General features: G+C 35.0%; 1 protein-coding gene across 1 annotated transcript in view; it reads right to left on the minus strand.

The window, feature by feature from the left end:
- CWC27 (CWC27 spliceosome associated cyclophilin) overlaps positions 1–17,216 on the minus strand; it is a 114,638-nt gene that overhangs the window by 83,733 nt on the left and 13,689 nt on the right. Inside the window, exon 10 of the mRNA XM_067316187.1 lies at positions 16,498–16,673. Coding sequence (XP_067172288.1) covers positions 16,498–16,673 — 176 coding nt within the window. The remainder of the gene's footprint in view (positions 1–16,497; positions 16,674–17,216) is intronic.

The following is a 17,216-nucleotide window of genomic DNA, read 5'->3' on the forward strand; positions in this document are numbered from 1 at the left end:
AGAAAAAACTGTATGAATTTATTAAATCAGCTGTCAAGTGTCCATTCATAGAGAGACCCAACTTTAACATATTAGAATACAATAGAAACACATTATTTTTTAGTAACAGTGTCATTTAAAAGATGAGTTAAGAATATGGGGGCATTTGGCCTTGATGTTATGATTTTACCACCATCTTTAATTTTATAGTCAAGGCCCATGGAAAATAAAGAATAATTAGCTGTACAGGGAAAAGTGCAAAGCTAGTTATTTGTAATTTGCTGCCAAATCATGGAATAAAAACCTATACAGAACAGAAAAAAAGTATTTTTCTTAATTTGGCCTCAGATGTTACTGTAACAAGGTAAATGTATTTTCAAACAGAAAAATGGTAACTAAATAAATGTTGGCCATTTATTTATGATAACAGACATAGCTAAAGTTAAAGGTATGTATCTTCGAGTATCTTCGAGAAAACCATATTCCTAAATTTGCTTTGTATGTTAGGTATTAAAGTAGTGCCAAAAATAGAAAAGAGTTAACACACGTAGAAAAGAAAAAAAGGATTCAATAGCTCTTTCTCTTCTGAGTAGGAGACATACGTTCTATGGAGATGATATATTTTTGTATCTTTTTGAGTTACTCCCAAAATGGAAAGAACAGCTACTAAAGTTAAGTAATATAAAAAAGCAACAGATCCAGACAATTTGCATCCAATGACTTTTTAAAAGAAGTTTAAAGAGATTTTTGAACCATTTGGAATGCTGGGTTTTAATAGCATAGAACCCTAGGGAATTCCAGAGAAGTGGGGGGAGGGAGGAGGAAAAAAAAAAACCTTAATGTTATATCAGTGTTTATAAAGAGAAAATAGAAATTAGATACTTACAAGCCTGACCTTCATAAACCGATCTTGAGCAAAAATAATAGAACCATTAACACAGGACCAAGAAAAATTTAATTTAATTTAACTCAAAATGGACATAAAGAGAAGAACACCTGTCAAACTAACTTGTGCGAAGCAACAAAACATAGGATTATTTCCGACCAAGTTTACACATGACACAAAGAGTGGGGAAGCAGTGAAACGCCACAGAAGGAAAGGTTAATGTTCAATCTACTTAAGTCATCAGACAAAGTTCAAGGGTGATTTGGTCACAGTTTGCAAGTGAATGTAAGGGGAAGATGGATGTGCTAACAGAACCCTAGCAAATAAATGTGTAAAAGGGTCTAATGATTCTAAGATGAAGCACGCCAATGGCAGACTGAAAAGAAGAGGCATTTTTATTTATCTAACAAGGCAATTAACCAAAGAAAATTTTAGTAAAGGGAGTATCTTTCAGCAGAAATCTCTATATTAAAATGGGATTTTTTCCTCCAAAAGATAAGCACGAGATAAAAGAATTTAAGTCTTGTGTGCTCTATTAGGTAAAACACTGCATTAAATAATCACAGCAGACTTTTCAGCTTTATCCCCTGAAAGTCCAGGCTTTTTGGATGTTTTCCATTTTCACTAGATAAACAGCTTCTTCTCATTAGAAGCAGATATACCCTTATAAGGATTCAAATTGTTTTTTCTTTACTCCTGCCAACACAAATTCTGTTCACTATCTTGTTTAATGTATCTTGAATTTTATTTCAGAAATAATCAATACAAGTAGTTTTGATAAGAATTTTCATGAATACATTTCTGAAATAAAACATCTAAAGTAGTTTTTCATGCTTATAATTATTATGAAACACAACTCTCTTCCCCATGCTTAAAGACAAGTTATCATGAGAAACAGAAATCTTTATGGAACACACACACACACTGAAATTTGTAAAAGTTATAGCTGCTAAATAAAACACAAAAAAATCCTGTTTTGTTTACATATCTTTGCCTTAATTATGTGCAAAGGATTCTGATCAAAAAGGGAGTATCTGAGTTTGTGCATATTCTTGACTCTTCACCAATAAAAAGCCTGCCCAGTAATGAACCTCAAAAGTTTCTTCTTCAAAATATATTTTATTGTAATAACTATTGCAAAACTTATTGTAATGCTTATCACCATGTTTAGTCAGTTTACTGAATTCAGACTCACTGAATTAGTAAGACTATCAGTTACAGAAACCACAACACTTACAATAAAAGTTTGCAGGATCTAGCCGCCAAAGTGCCACCCTATACTCCCTTGTTCTCAAGTATTCTCCTGTATCCTCAAATACACATAAATTTGAGCTGCAAGAAATTACGCAATTTATCACTCAATCACTCAAAGCAAGTAATTTCACAGAAAGCAAACTGAGGGAAAAAGAAAACAAACCCCAAAATTCGTTACCAAAGTGTATTCACAAGAGCAATAGCAAAGATATATTCATGAAGAGAAGATAACAAGGCTTAAAATTGTTCAAGCACTACTACATTATGAAAATGGTCTAAATAAATTTTGTATCTTTGTGACTACAGATTAGATTTATAAACATGCAGGGTGTTGAAGTGTGTTTATGAGCATGTAATTCATAAACAGTCATAAAATATAAACATTCAGTTTACAAGGTTATAGCAGAATATTAGTCATACTTAACATCCTGTCAATATTCTCAGTAAAGTTGCTTCTCAATACAATGAAAGTATGCTGTCAAACAGAGATTATAGCTTTTATTATCTCTGTGACCATAAACTCTACGTACAAGCGCTGTACCTTGAGATCTAATACTATTTACTAGAGTCATTCAATATAAGATCCAATATATCAACACTAAGAGACAGAAATCAATAAATATTGTCAATGGTTCCAAGTCTTTGCTGAAAACAGAGTGGATCAACTAATAGGAATAAACAGTTACATGTTTTGTAAGTACTCCTCACTACATGGAATCTTAACCAGGACTGCATGCAAACAGATTTGTCATTTATACTCCAAATAAATTTGAAATTGTGAATTTTAACAAGCAATGGAAAAATGATTGAACCTGAAGGATATTATCAATAGTATTACTGTTATTAGATACCTAGATAAAGGTTTAAATTATTCATGTGGAAAGCATTTCATGTCATATAATACCATTCATCCCCCGTGCGCCCCCCCCCCCCCCCAAAGGGCAAAAAAAAATCCAAAATAAGTATCTAAATTGAGCAACTTGAATGTGTTCAGAAGAGCTTTTGGGGAAGTGGCACATGAATATTTAATATTTTTGGAAAACCATGATCCAGTAACAAGATATTAACAAAATACAGACTGGAATTGCAACCACTACTATTTAGAACAAAAAATAAGACAATTTATGGTAGAAACCACAGTATACACATATTGCTTTAATTTCCATAGATTCTGGTATATAATTTCAATTCAAAACATTCTATGCCCACATTCCTCAGAAATGTGAGATAAAAAATTACTTATAAAACAAAGATACAAATTGAAGGTAAATTATCCAGATAAAAATACATTCACAAAAGTTAAACATGCTTTTATACAGTAATTCAAATTATTATTGTACTTAAGGACTGGCATTATTTCACTTAAAAATTTCAAAGTGATTTAAAAAATATACCATAAATGCAATAATCAACCATTTTACTATGCAGAAAAAAAAAATCTTATTAATCAGAGTAAATATGCTGCAGTAGATTTAAACTCTAATAAAAGACATTTACCCAAAACCTTAGTGTAAATTGTTTTTGTGAGGAACAATCAGCAAAGATGAATTAAAAATGAAAAATTTAGAAAGGAAATGGGAATGTCAATGATATTCAGTAGGCCCAACTGTTACGGTAAAGTGATACTGCACTGAAGACAGAGTAGAAGCCTAACAGTAGGAAAAGGACCAAGTAATTTTGTTATTTAAAATTCAGCTGGTGGGAAAGAATAAAGAGAGGATGCTGCTGTGCATGTACAGCTGTAAAGGTAGTGTCCTGAGAAAGGTCCTGCACAGTGGCTGGGTTTGGAAAGGCTGCCTGTACACCTGCGCAAGAACAATGCGGGGAAGGGGAAAAGAGTGCTTTCAACAAAAGATAACAGAGAGAGGAGAAGCAAAAGAAAAAGTTAATTAACCACTACACTGCTCTCAGCAAAAGGGAGCTGAGCTCCCCTGTTGACCCAAGCAAAAGAAAAAAGAAACCTTGATAAAATAGCTGAATACCCATGTTGATTTATACTGACATCTACCTCAAGCTCATCACCAAGATAATACCATAATCTATGTCTAAATGCTGTTTATGCTTTGATTAGAAATTTGATATTTCAGCCCTAAGGGAAAACAGTCTTAAAAAGGCAACTATTTGTTAAGATTCTTCCAAAGAATGAGAGGAAATCTATAATCCGACTCGACAACAAAAGATCATAGGTGGGCTCGCAGACAACTCAGTGAAGACCTGTACTCAAAAATGACCAGGATATTAAGTGTTATAAAACAGAATGGAGAATAATAGGAAATATGCCTTTTTATTAAGACAGTGTAGTAGCTACACCTCAGAGGAAAAAATAGGAATAATTAACTTAGTAGCAGTTATCTTTACCATCTGAAAGACTTCCAATCAAATTTTCTCAGTTCATAAAGTTGGTCATTTTATTTTGTTTTGTTGTTAACAAGCAAGCTGCTAACTACTGTTACCTACTAACTGTTACTACCAGAACTTAACACAGCAATCTTTCAGGCAAAAAATGAATTTTATTTCTTTTTTCACATAACGTTCCTAATTATAAAAGATTACACAAGCAGAATTTGATAAACAGCATATCTTATTTGTTCTACACTATTTAAAAAACACCTATTTCCTATTTTTGCTCTGTAATGTTTTAAGGCATGTGAAATATTAAAAATATAGTAAATTATACTATGACTTGACTGTCTAGACACAAACAGCAGATGGGATGAATAAAGAAAATGTCTTTGAACATACTGGAGTCATTCTTCACTAAAGTACCACTTTAAGATGCACTGTTCATATTCTGAAGAAATGTATTCTACAACAGAAACACAAAACCTCAAAATGTCTCTTCCCATGCTACTCTAGTCTGTTGAAACAAATGAAGGAAATAGAGCACGAACATTTAGCAATTAAAAAGTACATGGCTATACCACTGTTAAATCAGTCCCGCTATGTTACAAAAAATCACATGTGCAGCTAAACAATTGAGAGTACTCTAGTGCTTTGAAATGGTACCTTGCCCACAATAGAGTGCTAACAATTCACTGTATAATAAGGATTACACATTCTCACCTTCCATCATGCTAACTGCATTTTCACAGGTCATCTACGCATCCTTTTTTCCAGGTGACTAGACAAATGCACACACAAACTTCACTCAAAAATACACTGACTCTTGCCAAGTAGCAGCAGGATGAAATACACCACAGTAACAATCCAGCCTTTGTCCCAGGCTAACACTCTACCTATTAACATGCTTTGATGCTTAGCCAAGAAAAATCTCAGTGCTGGGATTCTGGGTTTTGTGCCCAAACAATCTGGGTTTGTGCTTAATATGCTATAGGCTGCTTTTAAGTTACTGCCAATCATTAACTCTACAAAGACAATGTCTGGGGTTATTTTTTTCTTTAAATGAATGCCATTAAGATAAAGAATACAGAAAAATCTACATTATTTTGAAAAGAATAAATGAATCATGCAATCCTTAGCAGTAAGTAAATGGTCTTATTCAGAAAAATAAAGTATTTCTAAAACCAATTCAGAAGTAATCTTTCTTTCCTGCATGTCAGTTACAAATTTCTGAAATACTGGATTTCTTGAACAAAATATAAAAAGGAAAAGGAAAAGGAACACACCAGCTACTGAAACTTACAGACAACTTAAGGACCATTTTTTCTTACCAGAGGAAAAGAAGATCATTCCTTCCATTTTCTGAAGCAATTAAAAGAAGACCTTATCAGTTAAAACGTAACTGATCAACTTTTTTTTAAAGAGGAATGGATAAAATTTAAAATCTTAGACTTACCTAAATCAAATATTTTGCTTTCCATAATGAATACTAGTCAGACTGAAGTGTGTGATCGCTTATTCATTGGGAAAAAAGATGCATTTAAAACAAATGAGAATAATAAAGTGTACTTTAAAAGTGTTGGTATTATGATGTTACTTACCATGAAGAGGAGAAAAATCCTAATAACCAAATGACTTGCTAAAACATATAACATGGATTAATACAAGGCATATCATTTAAGGTTCTAATCACACTGAGACTCATTTAGTCCCTGACTCAGAGTCTCTAAGATTGATCTCTATGTATTTTATGCAGTTTGGTTTGGGCAGAAGGTCATGCACATTTTCTGTAACGTTAAAACTAGCTTAAAAGTTCCTCGTTTCTGACAGCTTGCTTCTGGCCCTGGCTTTGTAGCTGACTTTCTTTTTACAGTGACTGTATCAGATATCCATTTTACAGGGAAATCCATAAGCAACTATAAAAGTCTGATTGAAGCAAAAACGACAAGAAAAAATGACCACAGGGAAAGGAAAGGAAGGCAATAACCTTCTGAGACAGTCTTAAAAGAAAAAAAAAAAAAAAGGAAAAAAAAGAAAAAAAGAGTTACTGAATCCCAAGAGTAAGGACTTTCTGTCATTTTAGCCAAAATATGCCTCCCCCTCCTTTGTCCTTCATACCACACAATGATTGTCAGATTCCAATCCAAAGTAATTTCAGTGGTTCTCAGGCTTGTTTCTATGAACTTTACTGAAATGAATAATTGCACTGGAATCATTGAGTCATGTAAGCATTTGCAGGATTGAGCAACTTCCATATGACTGTGGATAAACGTCAATTTATAAATTAGCACTTTGATTTCAAACCCATATTGAATTTATATGCCATGATAAATCACTCAAGTTAACACACACAAGTTAATGTGGAAGTACATCAAAACAAATGCCTGACATGTAAGCAGGTATGACTGCAAGGGATTACATGGCCTGTGGGTGAGTCTGTATATGGTATCATTACACAATTAGGATACTGCTAGCAGAATAAAAGATTCGGAAACGGTTTCCCTTCTTTCAGACAATCTTGAAATATATAGAACAAAACCTCCTTCTTTCTATCTAAAGTGAATCTTTGTGCGTGTGATTTGCTAGTTTAACATTAGCCATAGTCAAGATCAAGCAAGGAACCATAAAAATGTCAAACATTCCTTTTCTGGGAATCTAGTTTATAAAGACACGTTAACATGTAAACACTTAAAAAAAAAAAAAAAGGGTTGGTATATAGATTACACAGATTAGCTGTGTGTAAAGTTTATATGTTTTAAGTTATTTTTCAAAAGGCAGAAGTTTAAGATTGCTATTACATCTGTATTAGACACACACTCAACCATTGAACTGGAAGAGAACTGCACTAACTTAGAAGAATACATCAAAATAAATTTCCATATCAGGTTTCTTCACATAAGTCACATTAACTCATTCCAAAATTCTATGATATCTAGCCAATGAACTGCTGCCAATTTTTGCCTGTCCTTTTCTCAGTGCTGCAGTGGGGACTTTTCCCTTTTATATCAGGTAGCTCCAGCTCACACACATCTGCTTACCATAAAGCACAGCAGACATGTTCTCTCAGGTAACCCAGACTTAAAGTATTTAGGATTCAGAAGAGTTCCACCTGCAAGGCCATAGGAGTCATACATAAATTAGAATCAGTACAAAGCACTTTCAGTGTAAATTAGGTATTATGCTAATAATATTTCATAGGCCTTTATTTATCATATACATAGAATTTTGTATATTTCTGATATACTCTATAAATTCTCCAAAGATAGCAACCCACTTAAAGTATGTCACAACTCTGAGTTCAGCTGAGTTTTGGATATGCGTGGTGAGGACTGCTGGAAAAAAAGCCTCTACACTTATGAAGCACAAACAGGAAAATGTTTTGTGATCATGACATTAACTTAACATGTAGTAACTGCTTTGTGTACTCTCATGCTATAAAGCTAATTCATAATTAATGGAATAATCAAATCCCTCCTTCCCAAGCAGTTGCACCAAAACCTTTATCTCTTTATCTGGGCCGAGTTGTGTCCAGATTCCCACAAAGTCTTCCTCTAGGGGAGGAACATTATCCTCATGTATAATGAAAACATGTAGATAGGTGTCATCTGCATAATATGGAAATTACATCTCCTGTGTCCTTGCCATGTCTTCACAGCCAAGTTGACATACTTGAATTAGTACCATCACGAGAATTCATGTGATGGACAAGCAGTTATCCTCGAAAGAAAAAATGTCACCTAATTTAGCTATAGTGCTCATCATCTACTGTATCTAAAGCAAATAACAAACCTAATGAAATTCAGTTTGGACATAGGTTGATCAAGATATAGAAAACAGGAAGACTGAAAATACTGCTATACTGCTTTATCTCCTCAATATTTCCCCAAAGTGGAATCTTCATCAATTTAAAATCAAAAAACCTTTGCACCACAACTGATTTTTTTAGCAGAAGCTTTATCCATGTTTGATATACCTGACCCTTTCCATTAGAGAGGTACTGCACCTCCAAAGAAATTTTCAAATGGCATTCCAAGCCAAGACTGAAAGAGCAGGATATAGGAATCCTAATATATTAAACTACTTATGAACAAATAGTAAAACACTCAGAACACTTCTGTTTAGTTTCTTTAAAAGCCACTAAAGGTTAGGATTTAAAAGAAATATCTGATATTCTGCATTAGCACAGGACTGGCAGAAAAGATGTGCTGCTTATGTGTATAACTGAATTTCAGCATGATGTGAGCCTTTCCATTTTCCAGAAAAATTGGTTAAAATTTTTATGGATTTTGAAATAGATGTTGTATTCTACTCGAGAAAGGGGTTGGGGGATAGTGAGGGGAAATTTCCCTTAATGTTTTGAAGAGTAAAGTAATTTTCTTATCCCATCCTTGTCGAGTTTATAGGTTTTCCTGTCAAGACAGTATTTTCAGACCTTTCTGTCAACATATTATTGGACAGGATCGCATGAAAGGAAGTAAGATTAGAGAAGATGAGACTGAACTTCATTGATCTCTAATGGCAACAATTTCAGTATAAAGGATCCTCCCTTAACACTCTTCAGTCTCTTCCAAACCACAAGAGCTATAAGGTCAAAGATGTATAGGTGGCCCCTAAGTATCTAGCTTACATTCTAGTGTTATATATCCAGTACTTTATGTATCAGACTATATTTTAATACATAACATATAGTACCCTAACAGATGGAGCTCTGGAGACGTTATTGATGCACACTGGCTAAGTACCCAGCAAAATTTCCAATATCACAGAATCACAGAATGGTGAGGTTGGAAGGGGCCTCTGGAGATCATCTAGTCCAACCCCCCTGCTCAAGCAGGGTCACCTACAGCACGTTGCACAGGATCACGTCCAGGCGGGTTTTGAATATCTCCAGACAAGGAGACTCCACTACCTCTCTGGGCAACCTGTTCCAGTGCTCTGTCACCCTCACAGTGAAGTTCTTCCTCATGTTCAGCATTCACAAGAAAGTATAAAAATATCTTCCTGAACGCAGCAGGATGAGACTCTGGATTGAATTTAATAAACAGAAGCATAAATAAAATACCGAAATACCTGTACAGGTGTCTTAAAAATGAAAACAAACAAACAAAAAGACCCCACACAACTAAAGAGCTGCTAGAGTTGTTACTCCAACCCCGAGCAGTCCAGGGGAAAACAAATAAATAAATCAGATGACAGAAGTATTCAGGTTGCAAGGAACCTCAGAATATGATCTATTCCAGCCTCATGCTCAAAGCACATGATATCAACTGTTCTCCCCTCATCTACAGATACAGCCATTATATAAAGCAATCAGGTTGGTCAAGCATGATTTACCTTTGCTAAATCCATGCTGACTCTTTCCAATCAACTTCTTCTCCCTTCATGTGCCAGGACTGGCTTCCAAATGCCACTCCAAGACCTCCTCCATGATTTTCCCAAGGACCAAAGTGAGGCTGACTGGATTATCCTTCTTGCCTTTTCTGAAGATGGGTGCAGCATCTGCAACATCCTTCCATCACAGAGGAATTCAGCAACATTTCAAAGATGATAGACAGCAGCAATGACATCAGCCAGCTCTCTCAGCACCCTCAGACACATCCCATCTGACCCCATAGATTTGAATGGGTCAAGATTTCTCACATAATTCCTGACTCAATCCTCTTCCACTACCAGTAATTCCTCTCTTCCTTGAACCCTGCCTCTAGGCACAAAAGCCTAGAAGACTTCATTCAGCAGTGGACCCGTATTTTTCTGTGCTTATTCTTTTACTGTTCATTTAGTGACAGAAGTTCTTCCAGTTGCCGTTGACTTAACTTGCCAATATCAACTCTAGCTGAGCTTTGGCTTTCCTAACACCCTCTCTGCACGTCCTGACATTTCCATACACCTCCTTTATAGTTTGTCCTCACTTCCATGTCCTTTACGGACATCAGTCATGAGTTCCTATTTTAGCTAAGCCAGTCTCTTGACACTTCTACTCCCCCTCCTCACCCCCGGCTGAGTACTGGAATGGACCATTCTTTTGGAGGAGACTGTCCTTAAAGACCTGCCAGGATACCACCTTCCAGTTCCTCAAATAAGACAAAGTCTATTCTTTTGATATCCAAGGTCTGTACTCCGCTACTTGCCTTCCTGACTTCACACAGAAACCACAGATGATAGCAACACAGAGATAAAGGATTATTACTGTCCTTCTTAATCCATTACTAAAATATATATATATATATTTTTAAAGCAAACCACTGTTAAAATACAGGCACCTGAAATTCGGTAGAATAGCCTGTTGGAAGCCCAAATTACAGAAGCTGATTTTTGAAGGTACATCTATCAATAAATGTTTTCTGAAGGATAGTATTTAATAAATGTATTTTAATCAAAGCACTACATTAGACCCCAGAAATTTAGGGAAAAAAACAACGGGAAATACAAACTCAGTTAAATTCAAGTAATGTTAGCTACTCAAAAAGAAAAGTCAGCATTTCTTCCTCAGCAGTTAGGCTATTCTAGCCATGTACTTCATATTGCCATTCAATAGCATATCCATCATAGGGATGCAACTGAAATTGTTGATGTACAGTGAAAATTGTTAAACATTCCAAAATACTATCTTGCTATAGCTGTGACATTCAGAAATAATCCATAAATTACTTCAGTAGCTACATAAACGTAGTCATCTCAAGGTAACAAAATATGCAATAACTAGTTAGCACTGGAGAAAAATTAAATCTTTATAACTCTAAAGTAAAGAACTTGGGTCAGGCACCAAAGCAAACAATCCTACTTGTTCTAAAATCATTATGAGATCTTTAATGATAAGAACAGGTGGGGAAAATAATTCTAATCCTATTTAATATTCTCTTCAAAAAGCTGCCCAGATACATACAGAAATCTTCAGACCCTTCTAGCCAAGACAGTTTAATTTCTTACAGTTCAGCTAACAAATTTTTTGAAGTTTGGAACATCTAGAAATATTCCTACCTATTTCTATCTGTTTTTATCATTAATCAATGCATTTATGCAGCAATTTCCTTATTTGTACTCTATTTGCACATTGCATGTCTTGGTTACAAGCAGCAGTGAAAACTAAAAAAATGCTGGTAGCTCCAAATGTGCAGTACCCCAGCGCCACCTACAGGATGAAAACAAATGTAAAAGAAATATTTTTTAATTATTAGGCTAGAAGATTGTTCACTTTGAAGCATTCAGCTGATCATCTCCAGCCACTGACATTTTACAAAGTGGATGTAATGCTGATGAATTTGATTCCTATTACAATGATGGCAAACACTTCCTTTATCTGCGTGTATTTTTTCATTTAACCATCTGTTCTATACTTTGAAGTTTAGGTTTAACCTTTCTAAAAGCAACAGACCTGTGCAATTTCTCTAACAACTTGCCAGAAAAAGTGGGAAATTCTTTTTCCTGAGGTTTCCTACCTAATATGAAATTGGAAAGCCTCTCAACTTATTTTTTAAAAACATACACCAAAGGTTCAAATACACACTAAAATTAACTTCACCATTCTGAGCACTCCTAGTATGATTGCATTTAGAAGTGGTGGTGCCTGGGATCTCAGTACCATGAATTTGAGAAGGTGTCTACTGTTTCCATACTGTTTCTCTGAAACAGATGTGCAAACTTATACAAATGAATAGATTTGTTGAAAAAGTTATCCTTGTTAAAAAGATACTACTCTGAAAAAATATTATGAAAGGCCAATTATTCTGTTTGCAGATTTAAATTTCTGATGAGATTAACAATTTTGATAGATATCAGATGTTCCTTGGCCCTCTGACATGTTACTCAACATTCCCCTTCAAGCTATGCCTAGTGGATCCAACTTTTTGCTTGATATTCGCACCTCCTACATCTGTGTCTGCTCTGATCAACACCACTTGGACTACAGCAGGTGGTAAAGTCCCATAAAAATATTATCAATCATCTCCAGTGCACTTACAAAACAGGTCACTATTTCAAATAATGAAATGGTCTGCAAATAATGGGCTGCTTATCTTACTTTATCTCATCAGACCTCAAAGTTAATACCTATTCAGATCAACAATGCTATGTCTTTGATTTTCATGTCAGAGGATGCCAGACTACCATTTGGAAAGTAACAGATTCTAGAAGTTGATGTTACCTGTGATACTAAGTGGTGGCTCCCAGGGCTATGGCTCCCAACTGCTAAAACTGGATCTAATAAATAAAGCTCTCTTCTGAGATAAGATAGCCCATAATTCTACTGCTACTGCCCTTAAGACTGGAATAATCACAAACACACAACACCCACCTTCTGGATGAACAGCCGACAGCTTATGGAACACCTACACAAATGTCTCTGAAAATGTGAAAAATATCATGCAAGCTTGGACATAGAATACTTCACGTATTCCAAAGCATATGCTTAGATTTGTGTCTCCTTCATGCAGCAAACTTACTGTTACACCTTAAGCAAGTTTGGTTCTGGTATACATCCCTGAAAAACCCAATGGACAGTTAAACAGATTTTTGGGCAGACTGTTGGAAAGATGGGTAGCAAGTACATACAGTGTCAAATGTCCTATTCTAAAGATTTTGTTTGGCCTCCTTATACTTGAGGATACTGTTTCAGAAAAAGAAAAACTTTCCTTGCAGAATTTTTTTATTTCTGTGTTTTTCCCCTTCACAATCTGATATAGCTATCTAACACTGATCTTTGTCCAAAGCCCGCCATACAAGAACCTAACCTAGATCATTCCTAATCGTTCACAAATTTGAAAGACCAACACACTTTTATTCAGACTTGTGTCCATGATCAAGGACAGCACACTGACCCTAAGAAGGTTATATTTTTTTCCATATAGAACAGTATTATGGATAACATCAAAAACATTATATGGGTGCAGGATTAATCTATCACTGAAGGCATAGTATTGAAAAACAGGAACTACTACTTCCTGCAGTCAGAAAACTGCTTCAGCACAATGTTTCTGCAAGATTTGAGACAGAAAACTACCTGATGTATCCTTGCCCCCCACACTGACACATGATCATTTTTATTGACACAACATAAATATTCATGCAATTTATCACTGGGATTTTTCATGGATCTCAACCCTAGGACTAATAATCAGCTTTTGAGATCTAAGTTACCCATCATCCTCCTTGATTTCAATATACTTTGCTGCGGACAGCTGGTCCACAGCAGAGATGGCACAGCCACCAACTTCCAAAGCAGCCACACAGCACAATATCAAAGATGGCAGAAAGGAAAAACAGTGGACAGATTTTAAAGGATGTCTTGCATATGTCCTCTGAAACAACACCTGGTTATATCTAGCACAGCCATCAAGACAAAGGTGAACCAAATTTTGAGGAGATCAAATATCTTCCCTCTGATGAATATGTTATACTCACCAGTGTCCCCAGGCCCTTCAAATCCACAAAAAAGCAAGGCCTTTCACATTTCATATAGTGTGACTCAGGTGCACTTACAGGGAAAAAAAGAACGAGTAACAGAAAGCCAGTGCTCAGGAAATCGAGTTTTATACTCATGTACATAACACTACACAATTCTACAAAGAGATGAGATTTACGTATGGGCCCAACACTAATGGATTACCATTAATTCACAGATCTGACTACACATACCTTGTTGACTCCATGCAGCTTGCCAAAGCAGAAAAGTTAGTTGCTTTTAACTAAAAGTGAAATCATATGACAGATAAAATGAACGCTCATTTAAATTACAGATTTTGTTTATCGTATCTTTTTATGCTATTATGCTGAATGTTTGATGTCAAATGTTCTTGCTCATTTATTTCCAGCTATTTAAATATACTGTGTCTTCTCTTCAGAGCGAACACAAAATTACAAGGAGCTTTAAAAGCAGCACTGTCATCTGGACCAGGAAAAGAACTGCCTGGAACCTACTCAGATTTGCTCTAAATACAAAACTCCTGTACTCTCCCTGGTACGCTTCTCAGGTTCAAGTCAATACTGGAGAAGTTGTAGAAAAGGACACCGAATTTCCTGCTTAAATCCTGTAAGTATTTTACTTGATGGAGCTGTTCACACTTAAAGTGGTTAATAAAAATCCTATTCTTGGCAATGTTCTTATTGGGGTTTTCACTGCTCCAAAGAAAGGTTAGACAAGCAGCAACACTTAGGGCTGTATACGAATATTAAAAGATTATCCAAAATAATGCAAATGTTCCTACTTCTCTAAAAGCACTGCCTGCTTTTAAACACAGGCAACACAGGATTAACAAATATTATCTGACATTGAATGCTCAAAACTTATAATGATGTTGCTTTTAAAATAGTATCAAATTCTTTCAATAAAAAGCATCAAATCAATATTCCTCAAGTTGCAAATATCAGGGTACTCTGTCCCTTTTCTCTTAATAATCCAATCTGTCTTACAATTGAGATAATGGTTGACTGTCCACCACAACTGACAACAGTCCCTTCTTCAATATGATATAGTTATTTTTACTTTTACTAGGTATATAGCCATAAAAAATGAATAATCTGAAAGGGTGCAAGTCAGATATGTGTATTTCTGGTGACTGTAAAATAACAGTTGATTTTGTCTGAGTTATCCCTTCTCTTTTCTAAACAACAGTTTGAATTTTTATTTTATCTCAAAGCATATAACACCATCACAACAAACGTATCTTCAGATATCTTGGTCCAAAGCCTTTGCTTCCCAGTTATTGATATAGGGATAATATTTCTTATGGAAATTCTGAAATCCCTCTTTAAAGCATTTATATTGAATACCAGGTATTTGTCGTAAACAGACAGCCTTGGATCATGGCATGTTGACGATATACTTGGCCATTACATAGAAGACCATAGCTAGGGTTGGGGGAAACAAGTAGGAAAAAATAAAATAAAATAAGGTTGGTTCAGTTCAGAGCAAACTGCTATGGGAGAGAGTCTAAGATAGCCACTGCATACCCAGAATTTACTATATGCAAAGCCTGAATAATTTTATCAAGCAATTGCTTATGACAACTGTATAGAACTAGAGTATAAATTCTAAATTACTTGTTCAATGCTTCCTCCCCAACAGCCAAGCAAATTTCACTGAATAAGTAAATTTACATGTTAAGCTTCATAACTGCAAAGACTATTAACTGTTCAGTAACTTCTGGAGTCCACATTTATTAAAATATTGAAAAATAATTCATAGTAAATTTGTCATCAGCCCCACTACCCATCAACCACATACTTGAAGGGTGTTCTTATGCTAATATGAATATTGTCAGGAAGAAATTCCCAAACTAGCTCTGGAAACAAGACTGTCCAACACAAGATTCCAAGGAGGCTAATTAACTCACTGAAAATTGAGAGCTAATCAATACAAAACTTCACTAAGGCTGGCATAGCTATACTACATGATGGGAACCTAAGCCGTTATCTCTGTAAAGAGCTGTATAGTGCTACAGAAACAAAATAATTTGTCTAGAGCTAGTTTAATTAGTTCAATATAGTGTTACACTGTTAAACACGGACATATTTCAACCCTCCAAGAACAGCCCTACACCAGCTTTTAAATGCTATGTATCAGCCGCAGTGTTGAATAACTGGTACACTGTAAGAACAATTCTGTGTTACACCAGACTTTCACAGGTGGCTAGGAAGCCTTTACTTTCTGAAAGTCTGAATGATAGATGAACACATGTATTACTTCAGATGAAGAATTTGCAAAACTCAGTATTACACTGTGTAGAAAAATGAAATAAAACATGATATATACAGTCCAAACTCTACATATTTTTCATAGGGAAATTAAAGAGAAAAAGTCCAATAAAAGTTTATCAATAATCTTTCAGAGAGGGTAACAAAAACGTAACTTAACTCTAAATTTAAACTGCCAAAAGAAACTAAGAAATGGGAAAGTAATAGACAGTTTCATCTTGATGGGGGGGGGAAGAGAGACTAATTTTAATGTAATACTATCACTGTAGTAAACTACAAGATTAGAAGTGAAAATCTAACTGTAAACAAGGTGAATTAAAAAAAAAAAAAGGGGGAAAAAAAATACTTACCTACGACTAGTTGTTTTCTTTTCTGCCTTAGTTTCCTCCTCTTGAAGTGGCAATTTAACAGTTTCATTTGTATCAATTTTCAACTTTTTTGCAATGCGTTCTTTCATTTGAAATCTCTCATTGCTAGTGACTTCATCTTCTACACTATCAGTATCTTCATTATGTTCCTCTTCCTCCTTTATTGATTTAAAATCAGAAAATTGCTGGTTTAGCTTTTTTTTCGGACTACAGAATTTTGAATGTGGAAACTTTTTCTTACAAAGATTATCTTACAAAAAAAAAAAGTTAAGTTCTTTTTTAATTGCCTCAAAACAAATTTTTCAAACAAATATCTCCTTATTTGCTTCAGAGGGAACACACAAATTAGAAACATAGTAATAATTTTTTCATACATAAATTACATCTTTTTTGTATCACTTAGACAACTTCACAAGAAATCCTCCTAGGTCTAAAGAAGACCGCATAACAATGTTGTACCTGTCTGATCATTGTTTCCGGATCCTATATTTGATCAAGGCAATACATAAAACACTTCCTAATTTTCCATTAAAAAAAATTCTCACTACAGATATCCTACTACGGGGCTATTATACAATCATGATGGGATGGAAGAGGTTTCTCATCAGTGTCTGGGAGGGAATTTAAAAATGTCACATCGATCAAAAGAGGTTGTGAAAACCTGTAAAAATTAATCATCCCTGCTTGCTACAGAGGTACTA

This window comes from Apteryx mantelli, chromosome Z (genome assembly GCF_036417845.1).
Source record: "Apteryx mantelli isolate bAptMan1 chromosome Z, bAptMan1.hap1, whole genome shotgun sequence".
Lineage (NCBI taxonomy): Eukaryota > Metazoa > Chordata > Aves > Apterygiformes > Apterygidae > Apteryx > Apteryx mantelli.